This window comes from Schistocerca americana, chromosome 9 (assembly GCF_021461395.2).
Source record: "Schistocerca americana isolate TAMUIC-IGC-003095 chromosome 9, iqSchAmer2.1, whole genome shotgun sequence".
NCBI lineage: Eukaryota > Metazoa > Arthropoda > Insecta > Orthoptera > Acrididae > Schistocerca > Schistocerca americana.
The window spans coordinates 193377264-193401666 of NC_060127.1; the positions used below are offsets into that span (position 1 = coordinate 193377264).

At 44.7% G+C, this 24403-nt stretch overlaps 1 protein-coding gene across 6 annotated transcripts in view; it reads left to right on the plus strand.

Moving 5' to 3' along the window:
- LOC124551380 overlaps positions 1-24403 on the plus strand; it is a 159443-nt gene that overhangs the window by 47065 nt on the left and 87975 nt on the right. For all 6 annotated transcript variants that reach the window (XR_006967833.1, XR_006967832.1, XR_006967831.1 and 3 more), the window contains exon 2: positions 6625-6816. Coding sequence is in view for 3 of the 6 variants with exons in the window: in XM_047126432.1 (XP_046982388.1) it covers positions 6625-6816 (192 nt within the window). In the remaining 3 variants the exon portion in view is untranslated. The remainder of the gene's footprint in view (positions 1-6624; positions 6817-24403) is intronic.

Sequence of the window (24403 nt, forward strand, 5' to 3'; positions counted from 1 at the left end):
GTATTTGCATTCTTCAAATTGCCATCACCCATCCTAGACCACGAGTATACTTAAAACCTTTGTGCATAGAGCACATACAGTGTCGGATGCAGAGAATTTGCCTAAGGAACTTGCACATTTGAGGACAGTGTTCAGAGACAATGGGTACTCGACCCGGAAAATTAATAGGGCCTTCTCAATTAGAGCCAGGAACTGGGAAGTGGATAAAGAGAACGCGCCAGCCAAGTCCCTAGCTTTTCTTCCCTTCGTTGAAAATATCTGCTTCAAGATAGCGAGGATTCTTAATAATTTTGATGTGAAAGTGGTTTTTCGTCCACCTTCTGAGATTTCGGATTTGCTGGGATCGATGAAGGATGATTTGTTACTGCAGAGGGCGGCAGTTTACAAAATACTGTGTCAATATGGTATGGCCTATATAGGACAGGCAACGTGTACAGTGGAGGAGCATAGTACAGAACATCAATGTTGCACTCACCTACTGCAACCCAGTAAGTCTGCAGTTGCGGAACATTGTATTTCTAACGGACATTCAATGGAGTATGACAAAACTTCGATTTTGGCCACAGCAACAACTTTTTGGGACTATCAAAGAATCTGTTGAAATATGCATTGCTGGAAATGTAATGAACTGTGACACTGGTTACCAATTGAATAACGAATGGAATCCATCACCTCCGAAATTTACTAGAGTCGAAGATGCCAGAAGACTTCGATAGCTGTGGCCATCGACAATACCGACGGCAGCTGAGTATTGCAGTTCCACGAGCGAGGACGCTGTCGCTGGATGGTGTGGCCCTTCTGTCTCCGCGACTGCAATGCATGTGCTGCAGTACTATCAGCGCACTATATAAGCTGGAACGGAACGTCTTCGTCAGTCCTCATTCAGCTCACCTGAAGATGGCGGGCAGTTGTCCAACCAAAATATCATGCAATGAAGTTTACGGCGATCGGCTGCAAGCCCGAAATCTTTTTGAACGATGTCATTTTACATTTTGATTCTTAGAGTACAATTTTTGTCTAGGAATGTGTTGTATGATTTAGTTATGAGGGTTATTACTCATTTCCACTTTTTTTTTTTAAATCAAGTTTATCCCTTTTTATTAGCAGAGGTTATAGTCAAAACAAATAGTAGCACTTACACCCTTCACAATTTTGTTTTTTATTTTAGGAAACCCTTCTTCTTTCACTAGATTTGTGTCCTTTGCAGCTCTCTCCACTTTTGCAAAACTTCACAAAAATATCTTTATAGAAATTTCTCTGTGGTTTCATGTTCTCGCAAATCTGGTGTAAACTGCAATGTAATGTCTGCAAAGACAAACTTAAACAAAGATGATGTGACTTACCAAACGAAAGCGCTGGCACGTCGATAGACACACAAAATTCTAGCTTTCGCAACCAATGGTTGCTCCGTCAGGAAAGAGGGAAGGAGAGGGAAAGGCGAAAGGATGTGGGTTTTAAGAGAGAGGGTAAGGAGTCATTCCAATCCCAGGAGTGGAAAGACTTACTTTAGGGGGAAAAAGGAAACACACACACACACACACACACACACACACACACACACACACACACACACACACACACACACACACACACGTGGATGGATGTGTGTGTGTGTGTGTGTGTGTGTGTGTGTGTGTGTGTGTGTGTGTGTTCCTTTTTCCCCCTAAGGTAAGTCTTTCCACTCCTGGGATTGGAATGACTCCTTACCCTCTCCCTTAAAACCCACATCCTTTTGTCTTTCTCTCTCCTTCCCTCTTTCCTGATGATGCAACAGTTTGTTGCAAAAGCTTGAATTTCGTGTGTTTGTTTGTGTGTCTATCGACCTGCCAGCACTTTCATTCGGTAAGTCACATCATCTGTGTTTTTAGGTATATTTTTGCCATGTGGAATGTTTCCCTCTATTATATATATAAAGGAGGAGGGGGAGGAGTAACACCTCGTTAAAAAACCTTGGTTCACCTGGCCCGGGTGATGGTACCTCGTGAGGGTCCCTTGCCAGGGAAACGGTGAAGACCTCAACAGCAGTGAAGGCGGTGATGAAGATCATCAGAACGGCGGAACTGGCGGAAGAGGCAGGCTTTTGTATAAAAGCACCAGACTGTAGTGTCTGTTCCCACAGTGGGCGGCTGCAAAAGGTGTCTGTCCCACATGTTAGTGGCGGCCTCAAGCTGAATGCTTGAATTTTTATCATCGAAAGGCTCAACTACCTTTCCCCAAACCAAACTTTAACCTAAGACATGATGGTAAACTTCAAAATGAAAACTACTCCAGGAAGTAACCAATCTTCCATCGCTATTCATGGCGGTGCAACTAGGCCTTTGGATTCTGGAGAGCCTAGAACATCATGTAAGGAAGAGTCGGAGCTTCCTAGTACTTCTTCAAAGATAAGACCCAAGAAAAAACATCTACTGGGGACTCTGAATATCAACACACTTATGAAAGTTGGAAAACTAAAATACCTAACGGACACTCTCAATCAACGCAACATACTTATATTAGCTCTTCAAGAAACAAGGTATCTGGATGAAAATGCATTTGAATCAGGTGGATACAGGATCTACAAAGGAAAACCAGCCATTAAAAATTCCAATGATACGACTATATTAGGGACCGCATTTATGGTCAAACAGCAACTTACAGAATCAATAACTAATTTTAGCTCCCCATCAGAACGAATTTCATTTCTGACGTTCGAGTCAGGCAATAAAGGCTACACTATTATAAATGTACATGCACCTATTAACCAACATAACAGAACAAATGTTGACAAAGTGGAAGATTTTTGGGAAATGCTTGAACACGAAACATCCATATTACCAAAAGAACATATAAAAATTTTAGTGGGAGACCTTAATGCACAAGTCGGCAAAGAAATAAAATTTAAATCAGTAGTTGGAGATTATCCAGCACATGCAAGAACCAACAGAAATGGGGAAAGACTCAGATTTTTGTAGACAGTTTAATCTAAAATTAATGTCGACATGTTTCAGGAAACTTGCAAGAAAGAAAAAAACGTGGGTATCACCTAATCCAAATCAAGGTGAATATCAGTTAGACCATGTGGCAATAACGACTCGCAACTACAAGGAAATCTTGGATGTCAGAGTGAGGAAGGGCCTAAACATAGACTCAGATCATTATCTGACAAAAATAAAGACCATGTTCCAACCAAACAAACCTAAACCAAAACCAAGATGATTTCCAAGAGTAAACACTAAATTTCTCCTGCAAAAGCAGGACAAATTCTGTCATATACTAAACACGAGGAAAAATGGATAATTGGGAAGAAATTAAAGAAACAATGATAGTCAGTTAAAGAAATGGGACAGCCACGAAGAATACCAAAACACAGATGGTGGAACGAGCTGTGAGATGAAGCAATTGACAATCGACTAAAGGCATGGTAAAAATGGAACAGTAATAAGAAACACGAATACTGGGAAGAGTTTAAAGAAGAAAGGAAAAAGACAGCAAAAATCATCAGATCAGTGAAGAGAAAATATGACAAAGACAGATTAGAAGAAATGGATTCTGATTTCAAAAGGAACAACACTAGAGGCTTCTATAAGACTTTCAGAGAAGTTTCAACAGGATTCCAGTCACCAAGCTTACATTTTAAAGATAAAAATGGAAAAATAGTTTTAAGCAATAAAGAGAACTGCCAAATCTTAGCTGAATACTTTGAAAATCTATTAAATTGTGAGGAGCCTAATGACAGGTTACAATTTCAAAAACCACAACATGAAAATCCACCGTCGGAACCACCTACATTAGAAGAAATAGAAAAGATTATCAAAGCATTGAAGAATAACAAAGCACCAGGTGAGGATGGGATAGTGGCAGAAATGTGGACACTAGGGGGCTTATCCGCATGTCAGAAAATTCACAAAGTAATTAAAGACATTTGGACAAAAGGAATCATAGCCAGTGACTGGAAACAAGCTTTGATCCACCCTCTCCATAAAAAAGGAGATAAAACAGACACCAACAACTACAGGGGCATATCCTTGTTACCAGTGACATACAAAATACTTTCTAAAGCACTTTTAAATAGAATAGAGGAACAAGCAGGACCTGATATAGATTATCAAGCAGGATTTAGAAAGGGTAGATCATGTGCAGAACAGATTCTTAATTTAAAAACAATTTTGAGAGTGAGAGCTATACAAAATAAAAATACAGTAGTTACTTTCGTGGACTTCAAGAAGGCCTACGACTCAGTTGACAAACACTATTCCAGATACTTTATGAATCAGGGATAGATGAAAACACCAGAAGACTTGTTGAACAAACGCTCACAGATACAACATCAAGAATTAAGTTTCAAGGCGAAATTTCTGAACCATTCCAAATCAAAACAGTAGTTCGACAAGGTGACGGACTGTTCCCAATTCTCTTTAACCTGGTTTTAGATAAAGTAGTAAAAACATGGGAAAACACATTAAAAAACAGAGGCACAAAGGGTATAAGCATGGGCCAAGGAAAGAACAAATTTGAAGTAAAATGTTTAGTCTTTGCGGATGATATGGCATTGATAACTGAAAACCGAACAGACGCAACAGTTATGCTTGATATGTTACACAAGACTGCTGAAAAGACTGGGCTAAAAATATCCTACGAAAAAACCGAGTATATAGAACACAAATATAATACAGGAAAGTTTATGAAAACAAAGTATGGAAAAATTAAGAGTTGATAGATTCAAATACCTGGGGGGAGTGGATCCAAGCCAATGGACTGGATAACACAACAAATAAAGAAAGAATAAAAAAGTTGGAATTTGCATATAAATTAACACAAAACTACTACAATAAGAAATCAATATCCATACAAGCAAAGATTAAACACTATAATTCAGTTATTAGGACACAAGCAACATATGGATCAGAGTGCCTAACATTGAATAAGAAAGGCGAATTAAGAGAACTAGAAAAAAGAGAGAGAAAAATATTAAGAAAAATTCTAGGTCGTGAGAAGAACAAGGAAAATAGGTGGATTAAAAGGAGAAATGAAGACCTATACAAAAATACAGAAAAGATCACAGATACAATGAGGAAGAGACGGCTAAAGTTTTATGGACATTTAAAAAGAATGGAAGACACACGGATTACAAAGAAAATGTTTAATTACGTTAGTAAACTGAAAAACACTGTAGGATGGATATAAGCAGTAAAGAAAGACGCCAACAAAATAGGTGTTCCAGAAGAAATAATACGTGACAGGAATAACTTTAGGCTACTTACAGAAAACGCAAACTATGAAGAAGATGCGCCAAAACCTCGACCTAAGAGAGTGTGGACAGATGAGCAGTGACGAGCAGTTGGTGAGAAAATGAAGTACTGGGAAGAACGGAAGAAAAAGAAACACCATAAGTCTCAAGTTTTATGCGGTCCATAGCTGGCCAAATTCAGTTCCATTTATTCTCTGAGAGGGACACACACAGATATGGTTCTCAAGGTGGCACATGAACAACTACAAAACTATATTCATTTGAAACAGCAAACATAAATATTGATTAGGAAATTGGTAGCACAAAACTCCACTCACTCTGTTATGTTCCTTGGTTATCTGAAGATCCTTCTGCCTCCCTTCATGCATGGACAGTGGTCAGGGATTGCATCCCAGCTATTCAGTTCTGCCAAGGCTGATTTTCAATTGCACGTGGCCCACCATCATGCTGTCTGTCAGAGAGATTGCAAATAAAAGTTTGACAAATGCCAGTTCTATATTTGTGGAACTTGTGAAACCCCCAGAGAACAGCCAATCTTTCTCATTTATAATGTTTACACTAAGAATTTGTGCTCTCAATTTCAGAAACACCTTTATGAAGCTAATACCATACATGTTTTCCATTAACTTTTTTTAAGTTTCTGAATTTTGCCAACTCCGGATCCCAGAGAAATTGTCTTCTTGGCGTTTCTTCTCCCACACCGCTTCATTCTTTCACTTTTTTTTCTTTCTCCTCTCCTCCTCGGAAATTGTCCATTTGGGCCTTCTGTTTCGTGGTTTATTTTGAAATCATTTTATACTGTTAACACTGCTTCTGAACTCTGTTCTATGGTAGAACATCTGTGCCATAATTCCGACTTCTGCTGCATCCCTCTTCGCCCCATCTACCCACTTAGATGTGGCCTTTAACCCAACAATGTAGCTGATTAGCTATCCTTAGTAGGTGTCTGGAGAACTTCAGCCTTTTCTTCCTCACTGTGTCTGTGATCTTTTCAGTGGACTTGTAGAGTTCTTCATTTTTCCTCTTCTTCCAAGTCCCAACATTAATCTTCTGTGGTCCAAGACTTTTCCACAGAATCTTCCTTTATTTTCGAGTTCTTGAATCTCCAGTTTTATTTAAAATAAGACACTCCGAAGTGTGTAATCTTTCAGTTTCCCCTGCAGAGCTATAGTGTCCGGTTTTGTCATTGTATGATAACTCCCATTTGTTGTACTTGTTCTGTGTTAGCTTGTAGGCTAGGTCTAGTTTTCTGGCTGTTCCTTTGTTTGCCATTAACATTATTATTTACAAGATATTGTTATTACCGGGTATTATTTTATAAGTGAAGAAAATTTTTGAAAGAGCCAGAAAGTGATGATGTAAACTCATTTTATTTTATTTTTATCTTTTTACAGATAATTTCTACAGCTGACCTTGCCAAGAATATGAAGGAAGCTCTGCTCGAATACCACAAAGCTCACGAGGAGCGATATAAACTCTATGTCCATGTTTCAGAGAGAGTGAAACGGCTACTGAGTAACTTAGCCGTGCATGTGGATTACTACATAATCTTGGCAGATCCGAGACGAGCTGATGCTGCAGATAAAGTGAGTTTAAAAAATTGACATCAACTGCATGTAAAATACATGCTATCTTCACATAGTGTCTGAGTGATTAGCTCACTTCAATCATTTATTGAACAAACTCTCACTTAACAGGACTGTTAAGAATTTGTCCTGATGTTTCAACTTCTTATATAAGAATAAATCTTTGTGAGGAAAAGAAATGTAATTTGACAATGGTGGTCTGTGGCCATGTGATATCTGATATTTCAGAGGGTAAATAGTACAGAGTAATAGCACATTACTGGACAGTTTCATAACACTATATTGTCACTAACACTTTAAAGTGCATAATCCGACCACTGTCTCAATGGTGGTGGCTTGAAGTGTCATGTTCAAATTTAACTAAGTACTTCACCTCATGGGAAATACACTGATTGAAAAAAAAAAAAAAAAAAAAAAATCATAACACCTAGAGGGAGCTGTGTGACATCAACGAAAGTTGGTAGGTATGTTTCTACATTTGAAAGATGATGTGTCTCCAAATTTCATACCAATTGCATAAGAGGGGCATTAGTAGCGCCGCTATGAGGGTTCAGATAAAGTTTTCTTTAAATACTTGCTGTAACAATCTTGAGCATTAGTTATCTTTGAGATTGGATCTGGTGAATTGAGATTAGTCAAGAATGCCTTTTAAGGTGACAAAGATGCCTTTATCAACACCTCAGTGAGTTTGAACGACATTGTGTAATAGAGCTATGAGAAGCTGTATGTTCCTTCTGCGATATTGCAAGAAGACTTTGCAGGAATGTAACTACTGTACATGACTGGTGGCAGCAGTGGTCACAGAAATGTAGAACAGGAAGAAGACTGGGCTCTGGACAGCCACATAGCACTTCAGAGAGGAAAGATCATTGTTCCGCGTGTGGCTCTGGCGCTTTGTACTGCATCTACGGCAACAATTTGAGCAGCAGTTGGGACGAATTAGTACAAATCAGTTACTTCAAGGACAGCCCAGAGCCAGATGTTCTGTAGCCTGTATTCCAGGACTCCAGTATGACAGTAAGAGTACTTTTGTTGTTATCCCACACACCCTGACTGCAAATTTGTGTCAGTCTGGGGTGTTTTCTAGCAGGATAATACTCGTCACATGCTGCTGTTGTAACACAACATGCTTTACAGTGTGTCAATGTGTTGCCTTAGCCTGCTCCATTACCAGGTCTGTCTCCACATATGGGTCATCATCGGACAACTACTATACAGTCATCCACAAACAGGTTTAACCATCTCTATGTTGACTGAGCAAGTGGAACAGGCATGGAACCCCATTTCCCAAGCTGACATCCAGCACTTGTACAGTACAATGCATGCCCATTTGCCTGCTGGTATTCAACATTCTGGCAGTTTCACTGATTATTAATGTACTAGCTTTTCACATTTGCAATGGCTTATCTCACACTTACATTGGCCTTTGATCTTGCAGTGCTAATCACTTACATAGTTACCTAGTTAAATGTATTCCCAAAATTTCTTTAGTTTATGTTAATTATTTTTTTGATGCTGTGAATGTTTTCCTATCCGTGTATGTATGATGCTGCCGTTGTGCTGTAGTACATGGTGGTGTTCAGACATAGGTAAAATGTACCTGAATACACACACAGTATTGTGGTTTGATAGACACCTAGACTGGAGTTTGGAGCCATTTCTAATTCACCATCAAAATGAAAGGGTTGTCATCAATTTTGTTAGACAGGCTCATCTGTTATTAAGAAAAAATGTACAAGGAAGATTAGTCTAAGTGAATTTACTTGTGACACAGTGGGTACTTTTTTCTGGATGAGCAGGAATGTAACTGCTGTACATGATTGTGTCTTTGCAAACAGAAAAGAAAGCACAAGTGGATAGATTAAGAGTAAAACAAAATGTGTGAATAGTAACAGTTAACTTTCAACCCAAATGTGTGTTTAGCAATTAAAAGAAATGCTGCTTTGAGCTGTGAATGTCCTGTGTGGTAAGGTGCAAGAAATTATGGGTGAAACATAGACGACTTTTACTGAAATAGGGAATTTCTTCAAAGCAATGCAGTGTGCAGATTTTACACTAGTCATTGTTTCAGTGGCAGAGAAAAATGGCAAAAGTTGAAGTTCCATTCACTCAGAGATATAATGTCAGCATGAATAGTTATGCGTGCTGGGATACACACACACACACACACACTCACTCTGACATGTTCCTCACTGAGGAGGATCCCCTCTTTTGTGAGTTTATGGAATGAATAATTAATTTAATCTAAACATGTGCAAGACAAACAGTGTAAGACCAACAGCAAAGTATGCATAAAATAAAACAGCCAACCCAGGGAGTCACCAAAGAGGTCAGCCAAATGTATAAAGATCACAACAGTATCCATTACAAGAGTGGCTGAGAAAAATGCAAAACATTAAGATGTGTGCCAAGCTATAAGACCACTCAGTGCTCATTTTGTTGCAAATGCTTGATGATGATGCCCCCTGGAAGGTACAAAATTGTTGGACATCTGTCTGAAGGAAGCTCTATATGTCCCCCCCCCCCTTCCCAGGCTATTACAAAATATTGAAACAAAAGCAAAAGGAAAGGGGAGACATTCACAAACTTGGCTGATGAAATAGCTTCCAGCCTATGGTGAAATGTAAATGGATTCAGGGCATATGAAAATGTCTGTATCTGCAGGAAACCCACTTCAAAGAGAGTAACCACCAAGGGGCTCACATCTCTTATGTCAGTACATGCTTGGTCAACACTCAAGCCCGGCCCTCGCTGCATTACTTCCTTTTCCATGATACAGGTGCACCCTTATACTATTCATGTTTCCCCACTGCCTTTCCATTGGACTGTTTTCTTGGTGCCAACCATGCTTAATTGTGGTTCACAATTTTGGACACTCATTTCTTTTTCTTCCAGCAGTTTGTAAAAGTTTCCATCTTGCACTATATGGTCCCCTTTGTTGGGTTTGAGCTACTGTTCCTCTTCCAAATTTTTCAGAAGTGCAGATCATGCAGGGAAGATCATCTAATGTGGTGTACATTTCACCTTTTGTGCACTTATATCTTTGCACTTTTCCTTTCTGGCAAAAGTAATATGCCCAAAACCCAACACGGTGGGGGATATCAAGTACATGCATGGTCGTAGTCTCCTAACAATGCAGAGATCGTACTATTGGTACCTGTGCTGGGAACTCCCAGCATATGCCAAGGAGTATCTGCTGTCGAGGCAGGGTCTCAGGAGGGGCAGTGGTTATCAGGCCTGGTAACTGTGGCTGTGGTCGGTTGATACCCTCGGGGAGAGCCCACGTTCAAAGTGGGTGGCACCGAGGTGGATAACATGCATGTGAAGCGACTCAAGCTTTCTTCCTTTGATGGCCATATGGCCCCAGCAGTGTCTTCTGAGGGAAAGAATTGCTACAATATTTCTTTCTCTGGCTGCACCATGGGAGACATTTAGGGCTAAGAGACAAGGGGAGGAATATTTCCCACAATATTTATTTTTATCTGGACCAATGGGGATTCCTTTTTGGCCACAGTGCCACTTTTTTTTGTTGAACACGTTGAAAACAGCTTTGGGGGAAATAACGGGTATTTTGAAACTGAAAAGTGGTTCAGTTCTAATTAAAATGGTATCCCCTGCTCAGTTGCAGGTGCTGCTCACCTGTGACAAGCTGAATGACATTCCTTTAACTATTAACCCTGCCCCTCCTGTAACAGTCTCAATATGGCACAAGGTATCATCTTCCACTGTGGTCCTTTTACAGACCGATGACGAATTGCATGCCAATCTGGAGTGCCAAGATGTGCATTTTGTCCCTTGTGTCCAGAGGGGACCAAAGAATGACAGGCTTGATACTGGGGTCTTCATCTTAGCCTTTGAAGGCTATACATTGCCTGAAAAGGTCAGTGTGAAACTGTATATTCCCCATCCCACACGGTGCTTCAAATATGAGAGATTTGAGCATGTCTTCACATTGTAATGCTAGCCCTGTCTGAGAATAGTGACATAAGATTCAGACAAGTGCTTCCTGTGCCCCTCCTCTCCATCTGTATTAATTGCAGGGAGCACCATGCCCCTTGTTCACCGGACTGCACCATCTTCCATAGAAAAAAGAAAATCCAAGAATACAAGACTTCTTGACCAACTCGTGTATCAGGAGAGAAGAAGAAAATAGTCATTTGCAACCTGTACATATGACAATGACGTTGGCTATGGCTATGATGATGTCATCCTCTCTAGTGATAGTACCCTCGCCCTTCAATCCTCCTGCGTCAGGCACTCAGAGCCGCTCGGCTACACCTACTTCCCTGGTGGATGGAGACTCTCCTGTGTTTCCTCCACACCCCCTTTCAGAATGTTGACTCGTTGCCCACTAGGGTGTCGATTCCCAATCCCCAGCTAGTGGAGCAGCAGCTTCATTTAGCGTCAATCGTGAGGAAAGGGTGCCTTGAGATGCCCACCTCCCATGATTCTGGTAATCTGCAACTGGACACAAGCCAGCAGCTGAAGGAGCTACAGGTTGCTGGTCATAGGGCTTTGTGTTCTTCCTCTGTCTCTGAAACTAGGCCAGAAATAAAAATCATCCAAGAAGCAGGACAGAAACAAGACCTCCACGACAGAGGAGGTTCCAGTGATGCCCATACCATCGGACCCTGCATACTTCGACTCTTGCTACCCCCTGTGGCACTGCGTCCTCCCCTACAAAACCTGCTTCCAAACCAATGCGTATTGATGCTGTAACCTCACAGTTGGTAGCAGCAGGCGGCCCTGGGGCATGACCTGCCTCCTTTGTCCATTCACGCCCTCAAAAGATACCAAAAGCATGATTCTCCAGCAGAACCGTAGCAGTTTTTTCCCACCACCTCAGTGAGCTACAACATATGTGTTCCCCTGTTATCTGCATTTCCCTCCAGGAAACTGGGTTCCCAGCACTAGAAACCCCTAGCCTCGGCTGTTTGGGTATTTTAAGAATCGAGCTGATTGACACAGTGTTGGGAGGATTCGTACATACAGTCTAGACTGTCTACGCCAAATGTATGACACTTGATAAACCTTTGGAGCCTGTGGTTGTTCTATTGGTACCTCCACCCATTTCATTGCAGCATACGGATCTCATTCGGCCATTTATCTTTTCTTTTGCAGTCTCAATCTTCTCCTGTTCCCCCATGGGAGAGCCCATAATAAGCTGTGTGATAGCGGCCATTTTCTGATCATCGTGTCCCTCCCTCAGCATCTCTCGGTTGGGTGTCCACCCCAGTTGGTTTCCAACAATGCTTTTCCTTTGCTGTTGCCCTCAGCACAGTGTCTCGTGGAAGTATTGATGAGTCCGTCAGAGCACAGCCATTTTGCTGGCATCAGACTTAACAATCCCATATTCCTCTTGATCCCGCCGTCGGAAGACAGTACCTTTTTAATCTTCAGAAATTGCCGTGGCCATTAGAAACTGTAGATGGGCTATCCAATGCCATAAGTGACATGTCGATGGAGCATCTAATTGCCTTTAAATGGCTACGTGCCCGGGTTCATCAAATAATAAAAAGCCAGAAACAAGAACAATGTGTTGGTACCATTGGCCTGTGTACTGCTCCTTTACAGTTTTGGGCAAATTTTAGATGCCCCTATGGACATCAGTCCCCCACTGGTGTGCCTGGTGTCTCCCTGAATGGTGTTGTGTACTCTGTACCAGATGCTGTCACTGAACATTTTGCTCTGCTTTATGTTCAGGCCTCTGTGTCGAGGAATCATCAGTCTGCATTTCATCTCCTGACACTTTGGGTGGAGTGAATTCACTGATCTTTTATTACAGGTCATCTGGAGACATACCATGCTGTTTCAAGTGAATGGAAATTCCTCAGTACCATAACCTGTCACCGTGAAACGGCTCCAGGGCATTCATAGCTGAATGCTCAAACACCTGTCGGTGGACTGCGAATGTCACATCCTTGCCATTTTCAGCTATATTTGGAGTGAGAATGAGTTCCCATATCAAAGCCAACAAAATGTGATCATCCCAGTTCTGAAACCAGGTAAACAATCCCTTGAGATGGGCAGCTATTGCTCAACTAGTCTCACTAATGATCTCTGCAAATTGCTTGAACTTGTTGTGAGTCTGTGGCTGTATTGGTACCTTGGGTCTAGGGGTTTTTGGCTCTGTCCCAGAGCAGTTTTTGCCAAGGCCTTTCTCCTGTTGATAGGTTGGTCTTTGTGGAGTGTGCTATCTGGTCAGCTTTTGCCCAGCGTCAACACTTTATCACTATCTTCTTTGACTTGCAAAAGGCTTATGACACCATATGTCATAATCACGGTACTGTACGAGTGGGATCTCCAGGACCTGTCTTGGTTGTTGTCTGGGACTTTTTGTCACACTGTATTTTCCAGGTTCATGGTGATGCCTCCCACAGTCCCCCCCCCCCCCAACCCCCCATACACACACACACACATACGAGGGGATGGGGTCCAGCAGGGCTGTGTGTTGAGTGTGTCCCTTTTTCTAGTGGCTATCAATGGCCTAACTGCAGCTGTGGGGTCTAGAGTATAACCCTGTGTTTACTACTGTTCTGTATTGGTGGGTGTTGTTAAACACCGACTGCAGGAGGCCATGCAAGAGGCACAGTCCTGGGCCCTCACCCTTGACTTCCAGTTTTCAACTGCCAAGAAAAGGGTTGTGCACTTCTGTCAATGTCATATTGTCCATCCACTACCTGAATTCTAACTCAGTGATGAATTGCTCAATGTGCTGGAGTCTTATCACTTCCTGAGATTGGTCTTCAATGCCCATTTTACATGGATTCCCTATCTTCTTCAACATGCCGGCCATACTCTTCACCCCCCCCCCCCCCCCCCCCCCCAGTGGGCTCACGGTCCTTTCATGAGTATGTGCGTGGTGAGCACGGGGCCCCGAGCTATTGCTGCCTTCCTTCTTTCCTGGGCTGCATTTCCTTCCCCTTCCCCTCCTTTCCTGTCCTTGCTCCTTCCCCTCCACCCTCTCCTCTCCCTCTCTTGGTGTCCTCGTGTATGTTGGCCCCACTATCCTCCTTGTTATGTTGGCTTTGCGATTTGGCTTTGTTGCGTAATTACCTCACCCTTTCGGCATTCTCTGGTCCCCCTCCATTACTAAATTTCTATTCTGTAGTGTGAGCCATTTGGGGTAGAGCACCTTACCTAGTGTCTCTGGCGTGTGCTCTACTGGTTCCTTCCATATTTTTCCTTCGCGTCGTTTTTTGATGCTATGGTACATAGCCAGCACGGTAGCCAGCCCGCGTGGTGGGGTTGCTGTGTACCCTTTTGATTGAGGCCCCCTGAAAACACAAGGATCACTCTTCTGATACCTGAGCTGTGACCACCTCATGTCAGCCTAGGAGTGGTTGTTTGTCATCTTGGAGCATCAGAACTCCCCGCTGTGCCAGACGGCCCTTGGTGTGGGTGGTTGGCACCCGTGGGGAGAGCCCCTGATCAAAGTGGGTGGTATCTGGGTAGATGCTATGCAAATGAAACGCATATGGGTCCAGAACTCTGGTCGTTCTTCTATGGCCGTATCTTCGAATGGAAATTATTCTTTTATTGCTATTTCTTCTGCCCGTCCGGCCTTCCCTTCCAGGGCTACCCCTTGGGAGGAGGGTCAGGCTCGTCGGCTAGGGGCGAAACCTTTCCCCCGCTATCCGGTTTGCAGCAGTACTGATGGTGATACTATCACCAATACTGAACCTTTATTTTTTGTAGAACGCATTGAATACAAGTTTGGTAAAGTGCAGCTTGTGTGGTTAGATGCGATTGGGTTCGTTGTTGATAAAAACTGCTTCAGCTGCTCAGTTTGCGGCCCTTCGTTCTTGTGGCCATCTTGGCATAGTTCCTATGTTCATAACCCCCCCCACCAGTCTTTGATATGGTTCAAGGTGTAATTTTTCACAGAGATCTCATCCTTCAAATTGATGAGGAACTTAGGGGTAATCTAAGACGGCCGGGTGTTCATTTTGTTCAGCATGTTCTGAAGGGCCCGAAGGACAATCACATTGATACTGGTGCCTTTATCCTGGCCTTTGAAGGGGATACCCTCCCTGAGAAGGTCAAGAATGTGGTTTATCAATGTGACGTAAAGCCGTACATCCCACCACCTATGCAATGTTTTAAGTGCTTATGTTTCGGACACATCTTCCCACTGTTCGCAGACCCCTCTCTGTGGTGACTGTGGATGTCCACTCCATGATGGGAGTTCCTGTGTGTGTTAATTGTCATGGCAATCATTCTCCACTTTTACCAGATTGACCGTAAAACCTACACTGAGGCTCGTAAGAAGTATGCACGTCTTCATCCTGTGTCAATCACGTCTAGCTATGCTTTAGTTACATCTTCACCCCCCTTCCCGGCATCTTCCAGGCCAAAGGTCTGCTGCCACACAATGACCACGAGAACCACGGTCTGTGGGTGCCAGGTCACCCTCTCTCTTTCTGTTCCAGATCTTGCTGTAGCTGGCTCCTTTTTGAAGCGCAGCCCTTCTTGATCTTAAACAGAAAAGAAGAAGAAACATAAGTCCTGGGACAAGGAGCCTCTGGTGTCACCAGAGGTTCCGTCCCCACATTCGCAATCTGACTCTGACCAGCTGTTCAATGATGTCGCCCCCTCCTTGTCGGTGGCGCATGTTGACCTGGTGGCATGACTGGCTTTAGCATGTTCACCCCACATTTGAATCATCGTTCTGTGGTTATCCAATGGAATTGTAATGCTTATTACCATCACCTTCCGGAGTTGAAATCCCTTATTTCGTTTTACTCTGCAGCTTGTGTGGTTCTAAATGAATCTCATTTTTCTCATTGATCATTCACCAATCCTCCGTGGTTTCCGTGCTTTCTGTCGAAATAGCGTCGGCAGCCTGCAGGCCTCTGGTGGGGTTTGTATGTTGGTCCTTACAGACGTTGCTAGCACATGGATTTCTCTTCAAACTACATTCAAAGCCGTTGCTGTTAGGGTCCACCTGGACTCTGAGGTCACGGTTTGCAATCTTTATCTCCCTCCTGACAGGACTCTTACACCTGCTGCCTTAACTGCCCTTCTTCAGCAGCTTCCTCCTCCCTTCCTCCTCCTTGGGGATTTTAATGCTCATCGTCCCTTGTGGGGCATTGTATTTCCATCTAGTCGGGGTCTTCCCATAGACCAGTTTCTTGCAGACCACGTCTTGTGCTGCCCTCTTAATGATAGCTCCCCTACCCATTTCAATGCCGGTCATGGTACCTTTTGTGCCATTGATCTTTCTCTTCCTTCTCCCTCCCTCATCCCTTCATTACACTGGTCGCCACAAGACGACCTTTGCGATAGTGACCATTTCACGTTGATTATCTCGCTCCCCCCCCTGTCCCCAATGGACAGGTTACCTTGTTGGTCTTTCCAATGCACCGATTGGCCTCTATATACTGTACAGGTCGTTTTTTTCCCTCTTTGTCAGGTTGTGTTCATGACATCCTATGTGACATGTCTGATGTAATTGTTTGCACAGCCAGCCTTGCCATCCCACACTCATCTGTACCATTTTACCACCGGTAAGTCCCGTGGTGGAGCATGGCCATTGCCATTGCCACCTGTGATCGCAGTCGAGCTTTGCAACACCTTAAGAGGCACCCATCTGCTGCCAATCTTATTACCTTTAAACGCCTTTGCACCAAAGCCCATTACTTCATCAAACAGAGCAAATGGGCGTGTAGGGAATACTCTGTTTCTTCTCTCGGTTCTACTGTCCGTATTTCACGGGTATGGGCTGCACTTTGCTCTCTTCTAGGTTGCGCCCTCCCAGATGGCCTTTGCACGGACCCGTTGATTCTCGCGGAACATCTTGCGACCCATTTTGCAACAGCATCAGCAGCAGCTTCCTATCCGGCTGCTTTCCTTCACCAGAAACAGCGGGCTGAAACTTCCGCCTTAAGTTTCACCTCTTGTCAGTCAGAAGTTTACAACGAACCTTTTACTGAATGGGAACTTTCTTCCACCCTTTCTTCTTCTCATGATACGGCCTCTGGCCCAGACTACATTCATAACCAATTGCTTCAACATCTCAGTGCTCCACAACAACGACATCTTCTCCGGGTGCTTAACTGTATTTGGCTCCAGGGTGACTTCCCTTCTCAGCGGACGGATAGCATCGTGGTTCCTGACCTTAAGCATGGTAAGAACCCCCTTTTTGTTGAAAGCTATCATCCAATTAGTCTGACAAACGTTGTTTGCATGTTACTTGAAGGGATGGTAGCCCGTCGGCTCAATTGAGTCCTTGAATCTCGGGATCTATTGTCTCCTTACCAATCAATCTCCAATCAATCATTTACTTTGATTGGAATCTGCAGTTCGGCAGGCTTTTTCCCAGCACTGCCATTTGGTTTCAGTATTTTTCGACCTTCGCAAGGCCTATGACACAACTTGGCACCATCACATCTTACTTACATTACATGAGTGGGGTCTTCAGGGCCCACCCCTGATTTTTGTCCGCCAGTTCCTGTTCCATCGGTCATTCAGGGTTCGCGTTGGTACTGTTTTTAGTTCTCCATGGACCCTGGAGAATGGCATCCCACAGAGTTCCATATTGAGTGTACTTCTTTTCCTCATTGCTATAGATGTACTTGTGGCATTCATCGGTCCTTTGATCACCCATGCTCTGTATGTGGATGATTTCTATATTTGGGTTAGTTCCTCTTTGATGGCCTCTGCAGAGTGGCAACTCCAGAGTACTATATGACGTGCCTCTGCATGGACCCTCTCACACAGGTTTCAATTCTCTCCTTCAAAACTGCGGGTGGTCCACTTCTGTCGCCGTACTACGGTCCACCCCGATCCGGAGCTCTACCTTGATGCACGATTACCTGTGGTCCCACAGTTCCTTTCCCTTGGTCTACTTTTCGACAACAAGCACACTTGGCTGCCGTATATCATACTTCTGAAGATGGGATGTTTCCGTAAACTCAATGTCCTTCACTTCCTTGCCCACACCTTTTGGGGTGCAGATCGTTCCACTCTTTTCTGCCTTTATCAGGCTTTAGTGATGTCTTGCTTGGACTACGGTTGTCAAGTTTATGGTTCAGCTGCTCCTTCCACATGGTGCCTCCTGGGTCTGGTCCACCATCGTGGTATCCATTTGGCCATCGGTGCCTTCCCTACTATCCCTATTGATAGCTTCTGGTTTTGTATGCAATCGCTGTCTGTTCCCCTCCCACCCATCCTGCCTATTCTCTCCTGTTCCCAGACCGAGGACGTCGCCCACTTGATTCCCGCCCTCGGGCGAGTTTACCGTTTGGGCTCCACGCTGCTTCTCTTCGTCGTGATTTTCAGCTTCCTTCTTTGTCCCATCTCCCACGTTCCCTCCCCAGTACCCCCCTTGGTTAGTTCCTCGGCCACGGATTCAGATGAATCTCCACCGAGATCCAAAAGATTCCGTTCCCCTGATGGTGTTCCATTGTTTTTCTGCTGAATTTTATGGGAGTTTCAGGGTGCTGTTGTTTTTTACACTGATGGCTCTAAATCTGCTGATCGTGTGGGATATGCCTTAATGTCCTGTTGGCATGGAAAATCATCTGCTGCCAACTGCATGTGGGGTGTTTACTGCCAAATTGATGGCAATATCCCAGGCCCTCCTTTATTAAACAATCCCAACTCAACCACATTTCGTTATGTACGGACTCAGTGAGTGGACCGGTGTTTTTCCCACCATCCCTTGGTCTCGGTCATCCATGACCGTCTCGCTGATCTTCACCATGCTGCTTGTTCCGATGACTTCCTTTGGGTCCCTGGCCGTGTGGGTATCCCAGGTAGTGAGCTTGCTGATCGTTTGGCTGGGGGAGCAGTCACTTACCCCCCCCCCCTCCCCCTCCACCCCTTCTCTGTAACCACTCCTGTGTCTGATTTACGGCTTCATATCAAAGCCCACTTCACACAATCGTGGAACAACTCTTGGGAGGCTACCTCCCCATCTAATAAACTTCTTGCAATTAGGGTCACACCTGTCCCATGGCGTTCTTCCTTCCGCGTCTCCCGAAAGGAGTCTACCACCCTGTGTCATCTCCGCGTCGACTATACTATGGTTTTCCTTTGACCAGTGCCGTTCTCGAGACCCATTGCTTCTGACTATCTGGGGTCTACTGCCTGACCTCAATCACAATCAACCTGGGGGGGGGGGGTTGTCTTTGTCTGGACCCCACATCAGACTGGGATCCCAGGGTAAGAAAATGCAGACCGATTACCCAAGTTGGCTAACAGGTGTGAGTACCAGTACCGGACCTCCGGTCAATTCTACACCATCGGTTGTTGGATGCTTGGAACACAGACTGGTGTACTCTCGTTCATCCAAACAAACTGTGAGCAATAAAGGGACCAAAACTGTGTGGCAGCCTTCCCTTCATGCTTCTCGTAGGGAATTACCATTTGCTGTCAACTTCACTGTGGCTGTATTTGGCTGACCCATGGCCACATCCTTAGACAAGAGAATCCACCCCACTGCTTGTGTGGTGCCCATCAGATGGTAGCCCACATCCTACTGGACTGCCCCAACTTAGCCACCTTATGGCAAAACCTTAAACTGCCTCTGGTGCTACTGAACGATGCCAAAGCAGCTGATCTGGTTTTACCCATGAAGGTGGTTTCTACTCCTCTCTGTGAGGTAGGGGACATCTGTATTGTCAGCCACTTGAGGGACTGGGGGGGGGGATTTGCTCTGTCACCTGTCCCAATCCGGCGAGCCTAAGGCTGTCGTTGCTTGGTGGTCTGGCCTGGCTATTGCCATTCACACATTCTTAATTCTTATTTCTTTACACCTGTTGATGGTTTAGTGTCTCATCATCATCATTCTCTTTACTGAGGTTTTATCAACTTACCCACAATGTTAGTTTTCTTGTGGTAATGGAAGGTGAGGAAACATGCATCAGATGCAGAGGTTGTGTCTCCCATCACATAACATGGGCCAGGGCCTGCAGCTGCTTTCTGCATGGAGAAACTCCCCCACCTTCACACTCTTGTCCCTATAACACTTCTGTTTGCTTCTGTATCTTGGTTACATTGATTTTCTATTATAGTCAGGTTCGTAAGGATTTGTCTTCAGTGTCCTTCCTCTCTGAGGACTCTTCACAGCTTGATGGATAAAAGATAGACAGACAGATGACCTCGTAGCTTGTTCCCTTTAACTCCACCAATCCAGTTCAATCAAAGAGACCAGTAGCCCTGTGCTGAAGGGTTATAGAGTCAACAGAAAGACTATTAGATAGGGAGAGGTGCATATTTGTTAATGACGTACATTACGCCTCGCCTCTCTCCTTAGACGTCACTCGCAAGCAGTTTCTGTGAAATTGCAAATGTGCTTGTTATATTGGCTCCTAGAGATCTGAACCACTAGCTTCTTGAAGTTTCATTACACAGCTCTTTGAACCATTTCTCCTTTGTGGAGACTTAAATTCATGGAATGTACTATTTACTCATGTTCCCAGGATAGTGCTGTAGAGATGCCTATACAAAAAGAATTATGTCTTCTGAAGTACAGCATGCACTTAAACACTGTTACAAGGTTGTTCTCCCTCGATGATCTTTTAGCATGCTCTTCAACCCTCACTGGCACTGTTCACTGGAAAGTGTTCCAGGACTTACAGTCAGTCAACCATTTCCCAATCCGTATGCACCTAGCACATCACATCAAACAGTGTTCAAAAACTGCCATCAAAGTGGATGCTCAGTAAAGCAGACTGGAATCTGTACAGCCAACCTGAGTGTTTAAATGTACTTGCAACTTGTTTGAACAAAAGCACCACTAGTGCACTCTTCTGCCTCCATACTGACTTTCCACAACAGTACTGACCAGCCTGAACAAGAATCTTAAAAACATGAGTAACCTGTAAATATGAATGTATGCTTTCCCAGCGTATACAGCTGGCGAAGAGTTCTCGGGCTTCCAGCCAGGTGGCAGTGTCTTCAAACTGCAATGTTTCGATGAGTGACATTCTCGTCATCTTCTGGCGAAGTGCCGAGTCTTTGCGGATGCCGGTCTCTTTATACCTGCGGCGTGCCCCCCACCACCTGGCCGCGGGAGGCTGGATCCAGAGGAGCCTGCGGGCGGGGTGGAGGGGGAAGCGGGTGCGCCGTTCGTGTCTCCGTCAGAGCATTCTGGTCGTGTCTCATGAGCTGGACGGTTCTTGGTGCGTTCCTGGCGTATTGCGGCTAATACCGGATTCCAGGCCGCGCTCAGTTGATAACCTTCATCCCTGTTCACAAGATTCTCGTGGACCCGTATTTCTATTGATTCTTTAATGACGCTGTCCCAATAGCTCCCGGCTCGGCACAGCACGCTGGTGTTCTAGAACCAAAGGTGTGGCTTTCCTTAATGCTATGTTGAGCTATAGCAGATTTCTCTATCTGTCCAAGTCGGGCATTCCTGGTATCTCTCGGCACTTCGCCAGAAGATGACGAGTATGTCACTCGTCGAAACGTCGCAGTTTGAGGACACCGCCACCCGGCTGGAAGCCCGAGAACTCTTCGCCAGCTGTACACGCCAGGAAAGCATACATTTACATTTATGACACCTCTACGGGGAGGAGATGCTCTGCAGCTTCAAGCTGCTGCAGAAAGAACGCAACAAGAAAGCCAAATTGCTCAGCTCCATGGCTTTCCTCCAACGTTGCCGAGACAAGAACATCTTGCCACGATTTGCGGAATTAAGACATCCTGTGAAAACGAAGAAAACCGAACGTATTTTACGGCGAGCAGGAATGGCCATTGTCAGGCAACGCATTCACTACACACAGCAAGAACTGGAAAAGAATGAACACATCCTGATCGCATGTCACCTGAAAATGGCAGAAGCATTACCGGCACACACTTGGGAGTGGGTTGACTGCAGCTCTCACGCCGACAGTGAGGTGCGGAAATGGCATGTTGCCGCAAAACAGATCGACAAATTCGACAGACTCTTTGGAGCTCAGTCGACCCAGAAGGTGACAAATAGCACCAGAGCTATTGTAAATTTTACAGATAAGGTGCTAGATGCAGCCACAACTTCTGTCCTCACGAAAGGGTTAAACTTTGCACCTGTACCAAGGACCATACCGAAACAGGACATCAGCAGCAGTGTAGAGGAAGCAATCCGGGGCCTACCCAAGGAGGAAGCTGAGCAGATCCGAAGGGAGATCTGCAGGATTATCGACAAGTCACGACTCCTGAAAGCCAACATTACTGCGCCGGAGCGAGAGGCTATCCGCGCACTGAGGGATGATGCTGACATCATGGTCCTCCCAGCAGACAAGGGAAATGCGATGGTGCCGATTCGCACAGTCGACTACCAACAGAAAATCTGCTCTCTGCTGCAAGGCCCAGCCTACAGGAAACTCGACAAGGACCCTACATGATGATGACCAGGAAAACCGTGGCGCTACTGAAGGACTCAGATGTACCAGAGGTAGTGCAGAAACGGCTGTATCCCAGACTGCGAATGACACCGCACCTGTATGGATTGCCCAAGATTCACAAAGATGGGGTGCCTCTACGGCCGATTCTGGACACTATCAACTTGCACAGTTATGGACTGGCCAAATACCTGGCGACACTATCAAAACCAGTGGTGGGACACTGCAGTCAACACGTGAAAAACTCCGCAGATTTCGTAAGAATACTGAAGGACATCCGAATACAGAGAGATGACTACTCGTGTGCTTCGACGTCACCTCCTTGTTCACGAAAGTACCTCTACAAGACGCCTTGGCACTCCTTAATCAGCACTTCGAGCCTGAAACAGTGAAGCTCTTTGAATATGCACTTGCGACCATCTACTTCAAGTGCAATGGAGAGCATTATGAACAAGTGGATGGAGTGGCCACGGGATCTCCCCTTGCTCCAGGGATCACGAATCTTTATATGGAACACTTTGAGGAGGTGGCACTACAAACTGCTCACCGTAAACCCAGGCACTTCTTCTGCTATGTGGACGACACTTTCGTGATTTGGCAGCATGGCAGGCAGGCACTGGAGTAGTTTATGGACCACCTAAATGGCATACATGAGAACATCACCTTCACGATGGAAGTAGAAGAGAATGGCAGTATTCCATTCCTGGACATACTGATCAGGAAGAAAGCAGATGGCACGCTGGGCCATTCAGTATATAGAAAGAAGACGCACACAGACCTGTACCTCCATGCAATCAGCTGCCACCGTCCGGTGCAACGCCAGTCAGTACTGACCACCTTGGTACATAGGGCGCGCGTCATTTGTGACAAAGAAAGCCTCTCGGACGAATTACACCACCTAAGAGAGGAATTTCGGAAAAATGGGTACAGTGAAACACAGATTGGTACGGTCTTAAAGAGGAGACAGGCTGACAAATGTCAGGAAGAGGAAGAGGAAGAGGACGTTAACAAGAGACTCGCCTTTCTTCCATATTTGGGGCCCATATCAGCCAAAATCGGGAGGCTACAGAGAAAATCAAACATAAATACCGTCTACCGACAACCGCCGAAGACGAAAGAACTGCTGGGCTCAGCTAAAGACCCAGCAAACTCAACGCAATTGGTATATACAGGTTTGCCTGCTAGTTTTGGTGTACAGTACATTGGACAAATGCAGCGCTGCATCTCGAAAAGGTGCGAGGAACACACCAGGCATGTCCGACTTGGACAGATAGAGAAATCTGCTATAACTGAACATAGCATCAAAGAAAACCACACCTTTGACTTTGAGAACACCAGGGTGCTGTGCCGAGCTGGGAGCTATTGGGACAGCGTGATTAAAGAATAAATAGAAATACAGGTCCACGAGAATCTCGTGAACAGGGGCGAAGGTTATCAACTGAGCGTGGCCTGGAATCTGGTATTAGCCGCAATACGCCAGGAACGCACCGAGAACCGTCCAGCTCACGAGACACGACCGTAATGCTCTGACGGAGACACGAACGGCCCGCCGACTCCTCTGGATCCAGCCTCCCGCGGCCAGGTGGTGGGGGGCACGCCGCAGGTATAAAGAGACCGGCATCCGCAAAGACTCGGCACTTCGCCAGAAGATGACGAGAATGTCACTCGTCGAAACATTGCAGTTTGAAGATACCGCCACCCGGCTGGAAGCCCGAGAACTCTTCGCCATGAGTAACCTGTAATTGTTGCTTGTTTCCTTTGTTGTTCCTGCCTAACAATGACTCATTCTGTCCCTGAAAGCTATCATTTTTTGACTTTCTGTTGCCTAATGGTTCCCAACAATTGCTGCAGCTTTATCTGAAACAAGCTCTTTGCATCATCACTATTACTTGCTAAATCGTGTTAAAATAAATGTAACCAAATACATCTCTGTCAATTTTTATTGTACACAAATTCCCTGCAATAACAAGTTGAAATTTTGCCACATATTATATTCTGGTCTACTTATGCAGTGTTTGAAATTTGGTTTGGATACCACTTGTCCCTTTTGTGCTACCACACTTAGGAAATCCGTGTTTTTCAGGTAATTTTTCAAATTTTTGTATTTTTGTGTGCATGTAAATCTGTTTGTGTGACTGGTATGGGCATGATGAGTTCTGTGTGTGTTTAGGCCACATTAAGCTTACCACAAAAAAAATTATACCCTTTTTGAGCGAATTATATTTGCCATAGAGGGCACCTACAATATTTACCTT